The 16,627-nt window shown below is 57.4% G+C and overlaps 1 protein-coding gene across 1 annotated transcript; it reads left to right on the top strand.

The window, feature by feature from the left end:
* Nucleotides 1-385: 385 nt before the first annotated feature.
* LOC135457647 (rho guanine nucleotide exchange factor 11-like) lies at nucleotides 386-16,471 on the top strand. The gene is made up of 9 exons (XM_064732344.1): nucleotides 386-590; nucleotides 8,068-8,159; nucleotides 10,821-10,919; nucleotides 12,319-12,368; nucleotides 13,452-13,509; nucleotides 14,061-14,203; nucleotides 14,863-14,934; nucleotides 15,993-16,121; nucleotides 16,262-16,471. Exons 1-9 carry the CDS (start codon nucleotides 559-561, stop codon nucleotides 16,469-16,471), a joined length of 885 nt encoding a protein of 294 aa, XP_064588414.1. The 5' UTR covers nucleotides 386-558.
* Nucleotides 16,472-16,627: the final 156 nt, after the last annotated feature.

The following is a 16,627-nucleotide window of genomic DNA, read 5'->3' as shown; positions in this document are numbered from 1 at the left end:
AGTGTCCTCTCACACCCCGCGGTCACTCAGTGTCCCCCGCACCCCGCGGTCACTCAGTGTCCCCCGCACCCCGCGGTCACTCACTGTCCCCTCACACCCCCAGGTCACTCAGTGTCCCCTCACACCCCCAGGTCACTCACTCAGTGTCCCCTCACACCCCGCGGTCACTCACTGTCCCCCGCACTGTCCCCGTGTCCCCCCGCTCCCTCCCTCCCTCCCTCCCCCGCTCCGTCCCCGCCCGCTCCCCGCCGCCCCTCAGCCGCCGCGGGCGCTGCCCCGCCGTGCCGGGCGCGGGGGGCCGGGCGAGCCCGGGGATTGGGAGCGGCCTCCAGGCCTCTCCCTCAGCCCGGCCCCCGCGGCAGGCAGGGCAGGGCGGCAGGGGGAGCCCCGCTCGGCCGGGCCGGCACCGAACCGCAGCCCGGCGGGTTCGCTCGGGGCCCCGCGGGGCTCGCTCGGGGCCCCCCGAGGCCGCCGCCGCAGCCGCCGCGGCCGGGCATGGTGGCGGGGCCGGCCGGAGCGGGGCGGCGGCTCCGGGCGCTGCCCTGACCGAGCTCCACCATGAGCGTGAGGCCTCCGCAGGCCCCGGACAGGTACGGGCTGAGGGGCGACCCCGGGCCGGGGGGAAACGGGGGAAAAGCGGGGAAAAGGGGACGGGGCTCGGCCTGAGGGGGAGAGCCCGCCGCCCTTGGGGAGGGGGGGACGCGGCTTTGGGGCGAAATCGGGCGGGTTTGGGGCTGCGGGGAGCGGGGAGGGGGCTCGGCTGCTCCGAGGGGGGAGAGCGGCGGTTTGGGGTGAAATTCGGGAATTTGGGGTGAAATTCGGGGGTTTTGGGGCTCGTAGGAGGGGGCTCGGCTCGTGCTGGAGCCCGCAGCCGGTCCCTGCAGGGGTTTGGGGTGAAACGCCGGGATTTGGGGTGTTTGGGGGTGAAACGCCGGGGTTTGGGGTGTTTTGGGGTGAAGCGCTGGGATTTGGGGGGAAATGCCGGGATTTGGGGTGTTTGGGGGTGAAACGCCGGGATTTGGGGTGAAATGCTGGGATCTGGGGTGTTTTGGGGGAAATGCCGGGATTTAGGGTGTTTGGGGGGGAAATGCCGGGATTTGGGGTGTTTGGGGTGAAACGCCGGGGTTTGGGGTGTTTTGGGGGTGAAGCGCTGGGATTTGGGGTGAAATGCTGGGATCTGGGGTGTTTTGGGGGAAATGCCGGGATTTGGGGTGAAATGCCGGGATTTGGGGTGTTTTGGGGGAAATGCCGGGATTTGGGGTGTTTTGGGGTGAAATTCGGGGATTTTGGGGCTCTGGGAGGGGGCTCAGCTCGTCCTGGACCCCCCACCCCACCCCTGCAGTGATTTGGGGTGAAATGCCGGGATTTGGGGTGTTTTGGGGTGAAACGCAGAGATTTGGGGTGTTTTGGTGTGAAACACTGAGGTTTTGGGGTGTTTTGGGGTGAAACGCAGAGATTTGGGGTGTTTTGGGGTGAAATTCGGGGATTTTGGGCCTCTGGGAGGGGGCTCAGCCCGGTCTGCACCTCCCGCCCCACGTCTTGGGGGAAAAGCAGCGATTTGGGGTGAAAATCTGGGATTTTGGGGCTCTGGGGGCTCAGAGGAAGGGATTTGGATCAGGGTGGAGCTGCTGCCCCGTCCCTGCGGTGCCTTGGGGTGAAATTCTGCGATTTTGGGCTGAAACTCTGGGATTTTGGGGCTTTGGGGGATCTGGGAGGGGGCTCAGCTCGTCCTGGGGCCCTCACCCCATTCCTTGGGGGAAAAGACGGGAATTTGGGATAAAATTCCGGGATTTTGGGGTTTCTGAGGGGCCCACCCCATCCTTGCAGCGTTTTGGGATAAAATCCCGGGATTTTGGGAGCGTGGGGGGGGGAATATCCCAAACCTCTCTGATTTCTGGGATATTTCCAGTGTCCCTCACTGGGAATTGGCTTTTTCCTGTTTGTTTTGCTCCATTTTAAACCAAATTTGGGATATATTATTGTGGGATAAACCCTTGGAAAACCCTGGAAGGTTTTTCTGGGATAAATTCGGGAATTTTGCTGAGGATTCCTGGGTCGGGATCGCCGCTGCAGCCACGGCATTTCCCACACGGATTTGGGTGAAAAATGAGGAGTTTGGGGTCCGGGGAGAGAAGCAGATCCCAGGAATTTCTGGGATCGTTTTCCCACCAAATTCCAGGATTTTTTTCTGCTTTTTCCGTCCCAAAGAATTCCAGAATTCCCTGGCCTGGATTATTTGGGATTCCTGGATTTTATCCCGTGGATTTCAATCCCTGGGATGGTGGGAATGTGTCTGGGATTGGAATTATGGTGGGATTTTCTGGGATTTAAGGATCTTTTCCATCCCAAAGAATTCCAGGATTTTCTGGTTGGATTATTTGGGATTTCAGGGATAAATCCTGGATTTTATCCCATGGGTTTCCATCCCTGGGATCGAAATCGAAATCTGGAATTTTTGGGATTTAAGGATCTTTTCCATCCCAAAGAATTCCAGGATTTTCTGACCTGGTTTATTTGGGATTTCAGGGATAAATCCTGGATTTTATCCCATGGGTTTCCATCCCTGGGGTCGGAATCCGGGTGGGATTTTTGGGGATTTATGGATCTTTCCCATCCCAAAGAATTCCAGGATTTATTGGTTGGATTATTTGGGATTTCAGGGATAAATCCTGGATTTTATCCCATGGGTTTCCATCCCTGGGATCGGAATCCGGGTGGGATTTTTGGGGATTTAAGGATCTTTTCCATCCCAAAGAATTCCTGGATTTATGGGCTGTTTTATTTGGGATTTCAGGGATAAATCCTGGATTTTATCGAGATCAGGGTGGGATTTTTTGGGATTTAAGGATCTTTTCCATCCCATAGAATTCCTGGATTTATTGGTTGGATGATTTGGGATTTCAGGGATAAATCCTGGATTTTATCGAGATCCGGGTGGGATTTTCTGGGATTTAAGGATCTTTCCCATCCCATAGAATTCCAGGATTTTCTGGGCTGTTTTATTTGGGATTTCAGGGATAAATCCTGGATTTTATCCCAGGTTATTCCATGGATCTCTGGGATGGTGGGAATGTCCCTGCGATCAGAATCAGGATGGGATTTTCTGGGATTTATGGATCTTTCCCATCCCATAGAATTCCAGGATTTTCTGGCCAGGATTATTTGGGATTTCAGGGATAAATCCTGGATTTTATCGAGATCAGGGTGGGATTTTTTGGGATTTAAGGATCTTTTCCTATCCCAAAGAATTCCAGGATTTATGGGCTGTTTTATTTGGGATTCCTGGATTTTATCCCATGGGTTTCCATCCCTGGGATCGAAATCAATCTGGAATTTTTGGGATTTAAGGGTCTTTTCCATCCCAAAGAATTCCAGGATTTTCTGGGCTGTTTTATTTGGGATTTCAGGGATAAATCCTGGATTTTATCGAGATCAGGGTGGGATTTTTTGGGGATTTAAGGATCTTTCCCATCCCATAGAATTCCAGGATTTTCTGGCTGTTTTATTTGGGATTTCAGGGATAAATGCTGTTGTTCCCTTGGGGCAGGAATTCCGGGGTTGGGAATTCCCACTCGTCCTTCCCGGTTTTTGCTTTTCCAGGAGCGGCTCCCGTTAATCATTAACGTTAATCAATCATTACGTTAATCAATCATTACGTTAATCATTACCCAGCCGGGAGCAGCTTCCGGCGCCATTCCCACGCAGAATTCCCGGAAAAACAAAACCACAAAAACCCGGCTGCGAAAATGGGGAAAAATCCCCAATTTCCAACGTCCGGGGTCGCTGGGATCCCTTCCCAAAAAAGCCTTTGGGGTTCCATGGAAAATCCACCAAAATCTGGGAGAAACCACATTGAAAAATGGAAAAATGGGGAAAATCCGGGCGCTGGGATCCCTTCCCAAAAAAGCCTTTGGGGTTCCATGGAAAATCCCACGGAAACCCGGGATAAACCAGAGTTGAAAGCAGGAAAAACAGGGAAAAAAATTCCTGTTTTCCAGCATTCCTGGCCAATGGGTTCCCACGTAAAACAGGATTGGAATCCTATGGAAACTTGGGAAAAACCACGTTTGAAATAGGAAAAATGGGAAAAATTCCAATTTCCCAACATTTCTGCCCTTCCCAGCTGGAAAATCCCACGGAAACCTGGGATAAACCACGTTTGAAATAGAAAAAATGGGAAAAATTCCCTTTTCCCAAGATTTCTGACCACTGGCTTCCTACCCTAAAACAGGATTGGAATTCCCAGTGGAATCCCATGGAAATTCAGGATAAACCACGTTTAAAATAGGAGAAAATGGGGAAAATTCCAATTTCCCAACATTTCTCCCCAGTGGCTTCCTTCCCACACTGGAGTTGGAATTCCCAGCTGGAAAATCCCATGGAAATTCAGGATAAACCACGTTTAAAATAGGAAAAAATGGGGAAAATTCCAATTTCCCAACATTTCTGCCCACCGGGTTCTTTCCCACAATGAGATTGGAATTCCCAATGGGAAAATCCACCAAAATCTGGGATAAACCACATTTAAAGCAGGAAAAATGGGGGGAAAATTCCCATTTCCCAACATTTCTGAGCAATGGCTTCCTACCTAAAGCAGGATTGGAATTCCCGGTTGGAAAATCCACCAAAATTTGGGGAAAAACCACGTTTAAAGCAGGAAAAAATGGGGGAAATTTCCCATTTCCCAACATTTCTGACCAGTGGCTTCCTACCTAAAGCAGGATTGGAATTCCCAGCTGGAAAATCCCATGGAAACCTGGAAAAAACCACGTTTAAAGCAGGAAAAATGGGGGAAAATTCCCATTTCCCAACATTTCTGACCCCTGGGTTCCTTCCCACATTGGAATCGGAATTCCCGGTTGGAAAATCCACCAAAATTTGGGGAAAAACCACTTTTAAAAAAGGAAAAATGGGGGGAAAATTCCCATTTCCCAACATTTCTCCCCACTGGGTTCCTTCCCACATTGGAATCGGAATTCCCGGTTGGAAAATCCACCAAAATTTGGGGAAAAACCACTTTTAAAAAAGGAAAAATGGGGGGGAAAATTCAATTTTCCAACATTTCTCCCCACTGGGTTCCTTCCCATAAAAATTTTGGGGTTCCCGGCTGGAAAAGCGCCCAGAGGGGTGGGGCAGCGCGGGGTTCAGAGCATGAAAATGGGGAAAATCCCGGTTTTTCTGTGTTTTCCGTGGTGTTTTTGCGGGCAGGGCAGCGGAGCCGCAGCCCCCGGGTTTGGCAGCGAGGGAAAAACCAAAATGTTGCAAATCCAGAGAAAATCCCGAACCCTGGAATTCCTCCCTCGCAATGCGGGGGGAAAAAAATAAAAATATAAAAATTAAAAAATATAAAAATATATAAAAAAAATAAAATTAAATATAAAAATATTTAATATTTTTATATTTAATATAAATATAAAAATATAAATATAAAAATATAAAAATTAAAAAATTTAATTATATAAATTAATATAAAAATTAAAATATAAATATAAATATAAAAACTAAAAAATTTTCCCCTGGGGGTTTTCGTGGATTTGGGAATGGCAGGGACGGAATTCCCGTTCCCCGTTGAGGTTGGGAATTGGGAATTTTTTAATGTGAAAAATTGAGGGATTTTGGGAATTCTGGCTCCTTTTGGGATTCCCAGACCCCAAAATAAAGCTGGGAATGGCCGGGAGGGGTTGGGATTGAGGGAAAATCTGGAAATTTCGGGATTCCCAATAAAAACACTTGGGAATTTTATGGGAAGAACCCTCCATGTCCCCCCCGTTCCCCTGGAATTCTGGTTTTCCTTGGAAAACCTCGGTGTGAGGGAATTGAGGGGTCGGAAATGCTGGAAAATCGGAATTTTCCCCATTTTTCCTGCTTTCCGTGTGGTTCATCCCAGGTTTCTGTGGGATTTTCCAGCTGTGGGAAGGAACCCAGTGGGCAGAAATGGTGGGAAAAGGGAATTTCTGCCCATTCCAAGCTCCGGATTTTTGGGGAATTTTGGATTTTTGGGGAGCTGGGAGGGGCGGGCAGGGCTGGGGTCCCTCCGGAGGCGCCCCTGGGATTTTGGGAATTTTGGGAATTTTGGGAATTTTGGGAATTGTTGTGGGAATGAATTTTTGCTGTGGGAATTACTGTGGGAACGGCCGCGGCCGGGCCGCCCCCGAGGCAATTAAGGAGCTTTAATTAATCCGAATTAAACGAGTTTTTTATAGCCTGGTTAAGCCCCGGCTGTCCTGGCGGTGCCCAGGGGCCGTGTCCGTCTGTCCTGGGCCGTGTCCGTCTGTCCTGGGCCGTGTCCGTCTGTCCTGGGCCATGTCCGTCTGTCCTGGGCTGTGTCCGTCTGTCCTGGGCTGTGTCCGTCTGTCCTGGGCCGTGTCCGTCTGTCCTGGGCCGTGTCCGTCTGTCCTGGGCCGTGTCCGTCTGTCCTGGGCCGTGTCCATCTGTCCTGGGCCATGTCCGTCTGTCCTGGGCTGTGTCCGTCTGTCCTGGCAGTGCCCAGCGGTCACTCTATCCTGGCTGCCCAGCGGTCACTCTGTCCGTCTGTCTATCCTGGCTGCCCAGCGGTCACTCTGTCTGTCCTGGCTGCCCAGCGGTCACTCTGTCCGTCTGTCCTGGCTGCCCAGTGGTCACTCTGTCTGTCTGTCCTGGCACTGCCCAGTGGTCACTGTGTCCGTCTGTCCTGGCTGCCCAGCGGTCACTCTGTCCTGGCGCTGCCCAGCGGTCACTCTGTCAGTCTGTCCTGGCACTGCCCAGTGGTCACTCTGTCCGTCTGTCCTGGCGCTGCCCAGCGGTCACTGTGTCCGTCTGTCCTGGCAGTGCCCAGCGGTCACTGTGTCCGTCTGTCCTGGCAGTGCCCAGTGGTCACTCCGTCTGTCCTGGCGCTGCCCAGCGGTCACTCTGTCCTGGCTGCCCAGCGGTCACTCTGTCCATCTGTCCTGGCTGCCCAGCGGTCACTCTGTCTGTCCTGGCGCTGCCCAGCGGTCACTCTGTCCGTCTGTCCTGGCTGCCCAGCGGTCACTCTGTCTGTCCTGGCACTGCCCAGCAGTCACTCTGTCTGTCCTGGCGCTGCCCAGCGGTCACTCTGTCCGTCTGTCCTGGCTGCCCAGTGGTCACTCTGTCCGTCTGTCCTGGCTGCCCAGTGGTCACTCTGTCTGTCCTGGCGCTGCCCAGTGGTCACTCTGTCCATCTGTCCTGGCGCTGCCCAGCGGTCACTCTGTCTGTCCTGGCGCTGCCCAGTGACCACTCTGTCCGTCTGTCCTGGCACTGCCCAGCGGTCACTCTGTCTGTCCTGGCGCTGCCCAGCGGTCACTCTGTCCGTCTGTCCTGGCTGCCCAGCGGTCACTCTGTCCTGGCAGTGCCCAGCGGTCACTCTGTCTGTCCTGGCGCTGCCCAGCGGTCACTCTGTCCTGGCTGCCCAGCGGTCACTCTGTCTGTCCTGGCTGCCCAGCGGTCACTCTGTCCTGGCTGCCCAGCGGTCACTCTGTCTGTCTGTCCTGGCTGCCCAGCGGTCACTCTGTCTGTCCTGGCTGCCCAGCGGTCACTCTGTCTGTCTGTCCTGGCGCTGCCCAGCGGTCACTCTGTCTGTCCTGGCTGCCCAGCGGTCACTCTGTCTGTCTGTCCTGGCGCTGCCCAGCGGTCACTCCGTCTGTCCTGGCTGCCCAGCGGTCACTCTGTCTGTCTGTCCTGGCGCTGCCCAGCGGTCACTCCGTCTGTCCTGGCGCTGCCCAGCGGTCACTGTGTCCGTCTGTCCTGGCTGCCCAGCAGTCACTCTGTCCTGGCTCTGCCCAGTGGTCACTCTGTGTCCTGGCTGCCCAGCGTCACTCTGTCCTGGCGCTGCCCAGCGGTCACTCTGTCCGTCTGTCCTGGCTGCCCAGTGGTCACTCTGTCTGTCCTGGCAGTGCCCAGCGGTCACTGTGTCCGTCTGTCCTGGCAGTGCCCAGTGGTCACTCTGTCCTGGCTGCCCAGCGGTCACTCTGTCCTGGCTGCCCAGCGGTCACTCTGTCTGTCCTGGCTGCCCAGCGGTCACTCTGTCCGTCTGTCCTGGCTGCCCAGTGGTCACTCTGTCCATCCCCCCAGGTTGAGCAGCCTCCCCCCGTCCCTCGAGGCCCCCTCGGAGCGGAGATCGCCCGGACACCCCCGGCCAGCCCCGGACAGCGGCGACAGCGCAGGTGGGAACGGTCACTCGTGGTCACCCATGGTCACTGTGGGCACTCATGGGCACTCATGGGCACTCTGGGGTCACTCATGGGCACTCATGGTCACCCATGGGCACTCATGGGCACTCATGGGCACTCATGGTCACTCGTGGGCACTCATGGGCACTCATGGTCACTCATGGTCACTCATGGGCACTCATGGGCACTCATGGGCACCCATGGTCACTCGTGGGCACTCATGGTCACTCATGGGCACTCATACAGGGGTCACTCATGGGCACCCATGGGCACTCTGGGGTCACTCATGGGCACTCATGGGCACTCTGGGGTCACACAGGGGTCACTCTGCGGGCACTCAGTGGGCACTCAGTGGGGTCAGGGCTGGACAGTGACCATGGGGTCAGGGCTGGGCAGTGTCCATGGGGTCAGGGCTGGGCAGTGTCCATGGGGTCAGGGATGGACAGTGACCATGGGGTCAGGGGTGGGCAGTGACCGTGGGGTCAGGGATGGACAGTGACCACAGGGTCAGGAGTGGGCAGTGTCCATGGGGTCAGAGTGGACAGTGTCCATGGGGTCAGGGCTGGGCAGTGTCCATGGGGTCAGAGTGGACAGTGTCCATGGGGTCAGGAGTGGGCAGTGACCATGGGGTCAGAGTGGACAGTGTTCCGTGGGGTCAGAGTGGGCAGTGTCCATGGGGTCAGGGCTGGGCGTGACCATGGGGTCAGAGTGGACAGTGTCATGGGGTCAGAGTGGGCAGTGCCATGGGGTCAGGGCTGGACAGTGTCCGTGGGGTCAGAGTGGACAGTGTCCGTGGGGTCAGGCTGGCAGTGACCATGGGTCAGGGCTGGGCAGTGTCCATGGGGTCAGGGCATGGACAGTGACCATGGGGTCAGAGTGGACAGTGTCCATGGGGTCAGGAGTGGGCAGTGTCCATGGGATCAGGATGGACAGTGACCATGGGTCAGGGCTGGACAGTGACCATGGGTCAGCGAGTGGACAGTGACCATGGGGTCAGAGTGGACAGTGTCCATGGGGTCAGGAGTGGGCAGTGTCCGTGGGTCAAGTGGACAGTGACCATGGGGTCAGAGTGGACAGTGTCCATGGGGTCAGGAGTGGGCAGTGTCCATGGGATCAGGGATGGACAGTGACCATGGGGTCAGGGTGGACAGTGACCATGGGGTCAGGAGTGGACAGTGACCTTGGGGTCAGAGTGGGCAGTGTCCGTGGGGTCAGAGTGGACAGTGACCATGGGGTCAGAGTGGACAGTGACCATGGGGTCAGGAGTGGGCAGTGTCCATGGGATCAGGGCTGGACAGTGTCCATGGGGTCAGGGCTGGGCAGTGTCCGTGGGGTCAGGGCTGGGCAGTGTCCGTGGGTCAGGCTGGGCAGTGACCATGGGGTCAGAGTGGGCAGTGACCATGGGGTCAGAGTGGACAGTGACCATGGGGTCAGGAGTGGGCAGTGTCCATGGGTCAGAGTGGACAGTGACCATGGGGTCAGGGCTGGGCAGTGTCCGTGGGTCAGAGTGGACAGTGACCATGGGGTCAGGGGTGGGCAGTGACCACGGGGTCAGGGATGGACAGTGACCATGGGGTCAGGGATGGACAGTGACCATGGGGTCAGGGCTGGACAGTGTCCATGGGGTCAGGGCTGGGCAGTGACCATGGGGTCAGAGTGGACAGTGTCCATGGGGTCAGAGTGGACAGTGTCCATGGGGTCAGGGCTGGACAGTGTCCATGGGGTCAGAGTGGACAGTGTCCGTGGGGTCAGAGTGGACAGTGTCCATGGGGTCAGAGTGGACAGTGTCCATGGGGTCAGGGATGGACAGTGTCCGTGGGGTCAGAGTGGGCAGTGTCCGTGGGGTCAGGGGTGGACAGTGTCCGTGGGGTCAGGGTGGGCAGTGACCACGGGGTCAGGGGTGTGTAGTGTCCATGGGGTCAGAGTGGACAGTGACCATGGGGTCAGGGATGGACAGTGACCACGGGGTCAGAGTGGACAGTGTCCGTGGGGTCAGGGGTTGGCAGTGTCCGTGGGGTCAGGGCTGGGCAGTGTCCGTGGGGTCAGGGATGGACAGTGTCCATGGGGTCAGAGTGGACAGTGTCCATGGGGTCAGAGTGGGCAGTGACCATGGGGTCAGAGTGGACAGTGTCCATGGGGTCAGAGTGGACAGTGTCCATGGGTCAGAGTGGACAGTGTCCATGGGGTCAGGGCTGGGCAGTGTCCATGGGGTCAGGGCTGGACAGTGTCCATGGGGTCAGAGTGGGCAGTGTCCGTGGGGTCAGAGTGGACAGTGACCATGGGGTCAGGATGGACAGTGTCCGTGGGGTCAGGGATGGACAGTGTCCATGGGGTCAGGCTAGACAGTGACCATGGGGTCAGAGTGGGCAGTGACCATGGGGTCAGAGTGGACAGTGTCCATGGGGTCAGGGCTGGGCAGTGTCCGTGGGGTCAGAGTGGACAGGCCCTGGTGGCCGGGGCTGGGCAGTGACCCCGAGGCCCTGCAGGCCCTGGAGCACCCGGAGCCCGGAGCCTCACTGCCTGCTCTCGCTCCTGTCCCTCTGTCTGTCCGTGTGTCCCTGTCCGTGTGTCTGTCCGTCTGTCCCTGTCCGTGTGTCCCTGTCGCTGTCCGTGTGTCCGTGTGTCCGTGTGTCCGTGTGTCCGTGCCGGCGGCAGGGCTGGTGCAGCGCTGCGTGATCATCCAGCGGGACCAGCATGGCTTCGGCTTCACCGTCAGCGGCGACCGCGTGGTGCTGGTGCAGTCCGTGCGGCCCGGTGCGTGCGGGGGGACACGGGGGTGGGCACGGGGCTGGACACGGGGATGGACACGGGGATGGACACTGACCAGCACGGGGGTGGGCACGGGGTGGGCACTGACGGACACAGGGATGGACACGGGGATGGACACGGGGATGGACACGGGATGGACATGGGTGGGCACGGGGATGGACACGGGGTGGACACTGACCGGCACGGGGGTGGACACTGCTGGGCACGGGAATGGACACGGGGATGGACACGGGGATGGACACTGGGCTGGGCACTGATGGACACTGACCGGCACGGGGGTGGGTACGGGGATGGACACTGGGATGGACACTGGGATGGACACTGGGATGGGCACTGGGGTGGACACTGGGGTGGGCACTGATGGACACTGACCGGCACGGGGTGGGTGCAGGGGGGGACACAGCTGGACACGGGGATGGACAGGGATGGACACAGGGTGGACATAGGGATGGACAGGGATGGACACAAGGATGGACATAGGGATGGACACGGGGATGGACATGGGGATGGACACGGGGATGGACACTGACTGGCACGAGGGTGGGTGCGGGGGGACACTGCTGGGCACAGGGTGGATACTGCTGGACACGAGGATGGACATGGCTGGGCATGGGGATGGACACGGGGATGGACACGGGGATGGACATGGCTGGGCACAGGGTGGACACTGCTGGACATGGGGATGGACCCTGGGATGGACAGGGATGGACACAGTAGAGACGGGGATGGGCAGGGATGGACACAGGGATGGACACGGGGTGGACACAGGGATGGACATGGGGATGGACACGAGGATGGACATGGGGTGGACACAACTGGACACTGGGGATGGACACAGGGATGGACATGGGGATGGACACAGCTGGACACTGGGGTGGACATAGGGATGGACATGGGGATGGACAGAGCTGGACACTGGGTGGACAGAGGGATGGACATGGGGTGGACACAGCTGGACACTGGGGATGGACACAAGGATGGCATGGGGTGGACACAGCTGGACACTGGGGTGGACAGAGGGATGGAAATGGGGTGGACACAGCTGGACACTGGGGTGGACACAGGGATGGACATGGGGTGGACACAGCTGGACACTGGGGTGGACAGAGGGCTGGACAGGCTGGACAATCCCCAGGGGGCCCCTCATCCATCCCCATCCTCAGCTGGGGGGAGAAAAATGGGGGGAGAAAGGAGAAAAATGGGGGGGAAAAATAGCACAAAAATGTGGGAGAACTGTGGGGAAAACGTGGCAGAACTGCGGGGTTTTCCTTGGGAAATGTCCCAGTTTGGGGGGGTTTTGGGGGGTTTTGGGGGCCGGGGGGTGCGGAGCCCCCTGGAAGGTTCCGGAATCGCTCGGGGGCTGCCCTGACCCTGCTGTGCACAGGTGGGGCTGCCATGAGGGCCGGCGTGCAGGAGGGCGACCGCATCCTCAAGGTGGGCGATCCCGGACACGGGAAATTCACAATTCCGGGAAATTCCCCTTTCCCAGCCCTTCCCCACATTCCCAGGGAAAATTCCCATTTTCTCATCCCTTTCCCAAATTCCCGGGGAATTTTTGGGTAAATTCCCGTTTTCCAGCCCTTTCCCACATTCCCGGGAATTTCTGGGTAAATTCCCCTTTCCCAGCCCTTCCCCACATTCCCAGGGAAAATTCCCATTTTCTCATCCCTTTCCCAAATTCCCGTTTCCCAGCCCTTTCCCACATTCCCGGGGATTTTTGGGTAAATTCCCGTTTCCCAGCCCTTTTCCCACATTCCCGGGGGATTTTGGGGTAAATTCCCGTTTCCCAGCCCTTTTCCCACATTCCTGGGGGATTTTTGGGTAAATTCCTGTTTCCCAGCCCTTTCCCACATTCCCATTTCCCAGCCCTTTCCCAAATTCCCGTTTCCCAGCCCTTTTCCCACATTCCCGGGGGATTTTGGGGTAAATTCCCGTTTCCCAGCCCTTTCCCACATTCCCATTTCCCAGCCCTTTCCCAAATTCCTGGGGAATTTTTGGGTAAATTCCCGTTTCCCAGCCCTTTTCCCAAATTCCCGGGAATTTTTGGGTAAATTCCCGTTTCCCAGCCCTTTCCCACATTCCCGTTTCCCATCCCTTTCCCACATTCCCGGGGAATTTCTGGGTAAATTCCCCTTTCCCAGCCCTTCCCCACATTCCCAGGGAAAATTCCCATTTTCTCATCCCTTTCCCAAATTCCCGTTTCCCAGCCCTTTTCCCACATTCCCGGGGGATTTTTGGGTAAATTCCCGTTTCCCAGCTCTTTCCCACATTCCCAGGGTAAATTCCCGTTTCCCAGCCCTTTCCCACATTCCCATTTCCCAGCCCTTTTCCCTCATTCCCGGGGAATTTTTGGGTAAATTCCCATTTTCTCATCCCTTTCCCAAATTCCCGTTTCCCAGCCCCTTCCCACATTCCCGGGGGATTTTTGGGTAAATTCCCGTTTCCCAGCCCTTTCCCACATTCCCGGGGGATTTTTGGGTAAATCCCCGTTTCCCAGCCCTTTCCCGGCCCTTGCAGGTGAACGGCACGATGGTGAGCAACAGCTCCCACCTGGAGGTGGTGAAGTTGATCAAGTGTGAGTTCCTGAAATTCCGCTCCCGTTCCCTGGGAGAACACGGAGCTGGGCGAGGGGCGGGGGACGTTTTCCATCCTCCGGGAATTCTGGAATTTCCAGCCCCAGACTTTCCCTGGAGTTTTCCCTGTGGATTCCCCCCAATCCCCGCTCACATTTCCCCGTTATCCCAGACATTCCCTGGAGTTTTTCCCGTGGATTTCCCCACAATCCCCGCTCACATTTCCTGCTATCCCAGACTTTCCCTGGAATTTTTTCTCTGTTGATTTTCCCCGCAATCCCAGCTCACCTCCCCTTTATCCCAGATTTTCTCTGGAATTTTTTCCCTGTGGATTTCCCCCACAATCCCCTCTCACATTTCCCCATTATCCCAGAGTTTCCCTGGAGTTTTTTTTCCCTGTGGATTTTCCCCGCAATCCCAGCTGACATTTCCTCCATCCCAGACTTTCCCTGGAGTTTTCCCTGTGGATTCCCCCCAATCCCCGCTCACATTTCCCCGTTATCCCCGCGTTCCCCGCCGTTCCCCCGCCATCCCGTGCCCGTTCCGTCCCCAGCCGGTGCCTACGTGGCGCTGACCCTTCTGGGGTCCCCGCCCGGAGCCGGAGCAGCGCCGGGGTCCCGGCCCGAGCCCGAGCCCGAGCCCGCGGGGGCTCCCCCGGCGCCCCCCCAGCGCATCACCGAGCCCCGGCCCCTGCAGGTGAGGCACCGGCGGGCGGGGGGCGGAACTGCGGGGACACCGGCCGGGGTTGTGGGGGGGAGCGGGATTGGGGGGGGACCGGAGCTGGGGGGGACCGACCGGGATTGTGGGGGGGACACCGGGATTATGGGGGGGACACCGGGATTATGGGGGGCACTGGGATTGTGGGGGGACCGGAACTGGGGGGGACCAACCGGGATTGTGGGGGGGACACCGGGATTGTGGGGGGCACCGGGATTGTGGGGGGACCGACCGGGATTGTGGGGGGGGGCGGGATTGGGGGGGGACACCGACCGGGGTTGTGGGGGGCACCGGGATTGTGGGGGGACACCGGGATTGTGGGGGGGACACCGGGATTGTGGGGGGACCGGAACTGCGGGGGGACCGACCGGGGTTGTGGGGGGGAGCGGGATTGTGGGGGGGACCGGAACTGCAGGGGGGCCGGAACTGGGGGGACACCGGGATTCCAGAGGGGAACTCAAAATTCCCTGAAATGACCCCAGAACTCCCCCAGGAGATCCCAGAATTCCCTGAGGGGATCCCAACCCGCTCATACCCATTATTCCCCTTGTTATTCCCATTATTCCCGCTGTCATTCCCGTTATCCCCGTTATCCCCACCATGCCCCGTTGCCGTTACCCCGCGGCCCGGCCCCGCAGGACCCCGAGGTGCAGAAGCACGCGGCGCAGATCCTGCGCAACATGCTGCGCCAGGAGGAGGCCGAGTTCCAGGTACTCCCACCTTTCCCGTTTTCCCACTTTTTCCCTTGCTTTTCCTCCTCTTTTTTTTCTGCTTCTCCCGGAAAACCCCGGGAAAATCCCAGGAAAACCCCTCTGAGCCCATCCCTCAATCCCTGGAGCTGCCAGGCTGGGAATTCCTTTTGATTTTTCTGGAGGTTTTTTTTAATTTTTATTTTTTGGGTGCTTTCCTGGGTTTCCCTGGGAATGCTGCTGGGAATTCCCTCTCTGGCTTTGGGCTGTTTTCCCTCGGAGCACTGTCAGAATTCCCTGCCTGGTTTTTGTGTGTATTCCCGGATTTCCCTGGGAACCCTGCTGGAATTCCCTGTCTAGTTTTGGGCTGGTTTGGGCTGTTTTGGGGCTGTTTTTCCGTGAACCCTGCCATAATTCCCTGTCTGCTTTTGGGCTGTTTTCTCGTGTTTCTCTGGGAGTTCCCTGTCTGTTTCTGGGCTGTTTTCCCTGGGAACCCTGTCAGGATTCCCTGTGTGTTTTTGGGCTGGTTTTGGGCTGTTTTGGGGCTGTTTCGGGGCTGTTTTCCCTGTGAACCCTGCCGTGATTCCCTGTCTGTTTTTGGGGCTGTTTTTGGCTGTTTCGGCTGTTTGGCTGTTTCGGGCTGTTTTCGGCTCTTTTGGGCTGTTTTCCCTGTGAACCCTGCCGTGATTCCTGGCTGTTTCGGGGCTGTTTCGGGCTGTTTCGGGGCTGTTTTTGGGGCTGGTTCGGGGCTGTTTTTGGGCTGTTTTTGGGCTTTTTTGGGGCTGTTTCCGGGCTGTTTCCGGGGCTGTTTTTGGGCTGTTTTCGGGCTGGTTTTGGGCTGTTTCCGGGCTGTTTTTGGGGCTGTTTTCCCTGCGAGCCCTGCCGTATTCCCTGCTGTTTCCGGGCTGTTTCGGGCTGTTTCCGGGCTGTTTCGGGCTGTTCGGGCTGTTTCGGGCTGTTTCTGGGCTGTTTTGGGCTGTTTCTGAGCTGTTTCGGGCTGTTTTTGAGGCTGATTTGGGCTGTTTCCGGGCTGTTTTCCCCGGAACCCCGCCGCGATTCCCGGTCTCTCTGTCCCCCAGCGTTTCCAGGAGCTGCTGCAGCGGCAGCCGGGGGCGGGCGCGGCGCTGGAGGAGCAGCTGGAGGGGGCGCGGCGGCGGCTGAGCCAACTGCAGCTGAAGGTGCTGCAGGAGACCAGGGGGACGGCCCCGGTACGGAACGGGACGGGAGTAATCCGGGAATAATCCGGGAAAATAACCGGGAATGATCCGGGAAAATAACCGGGAATGATCCGGGAAAATAACCGGGATGGTCAGAATGTGCGGGGTGGGTCCGGCTGAGCCAACTGCAGCTGAAGGTGCTGCAGGAAACGCGGGGGACGGCCCCGGTACGGAACGGGAATGTGCGGGAAAATAACCGGGAATGTGCGGGAAAATACCGGGAATGTGCGGGGTGGGTCCGGCTGAGCCAACTGCAGCTGAAGGTGCTGCAGGAAACGCGGGGGACGGCCCCGGTACGGAACGGGAATGTGCGGGAAAATACCGGGAATGTGCGGGAATAGAGCAGGGAATGTGCGGGGTGGGTCCGGGAATGACACGGGAATGATCCGGGAATAATCCGGGAAAATAACCGGGAATGTGCGGGAAAATAACCGGGAATGATCCGGGAAAATAACCGGGAATGGTCTGGGAATGTGCAGGAAAATACCCGGGAATGA

The sequence above is a fragment of the Zonotrichia leucophrys genome, chromosome 25 (genome assembly GCF_028769735.1).
Source record: "Zonotrichia leucophrys gambelii isolate GWCS_2022_RI chromosome 25, RI_Zleu_2.0, whole genome shotgun sequence".
Classification (NCBI taxonomy): Eukaryota; Metazoa; Chordata; class Aves; order Passeriformes; family Passerellidae; genus Zonotrichia; species Zonotrichia leucophrys.
This window is presented reverse-complemented; position numbering and strand designations above follow the sequence as displayed.

Coding starts and splice junctions, on each gene's coding strand:
- LOC135457647 (XM_064732344.1), top strand. CDS start 559: ATGAGCGTGAGGCCTCCGCAGGCCCCGGACAG. Junction 8,160..10,820: donor GGACAGCGGCGACAGCGCAG/GTGGGAACGGTC, acceptor TGCCGGCGGCAG/GGCTGGTGCAGCGCTGCGTG. Junction 16,122..16,261: donor AGACCAGGGGGACGGCCCCG/GTACGGAACGGG, acceptor AGCCAACTGCAG/CTGAAGGTGCTGCAGGAAAC.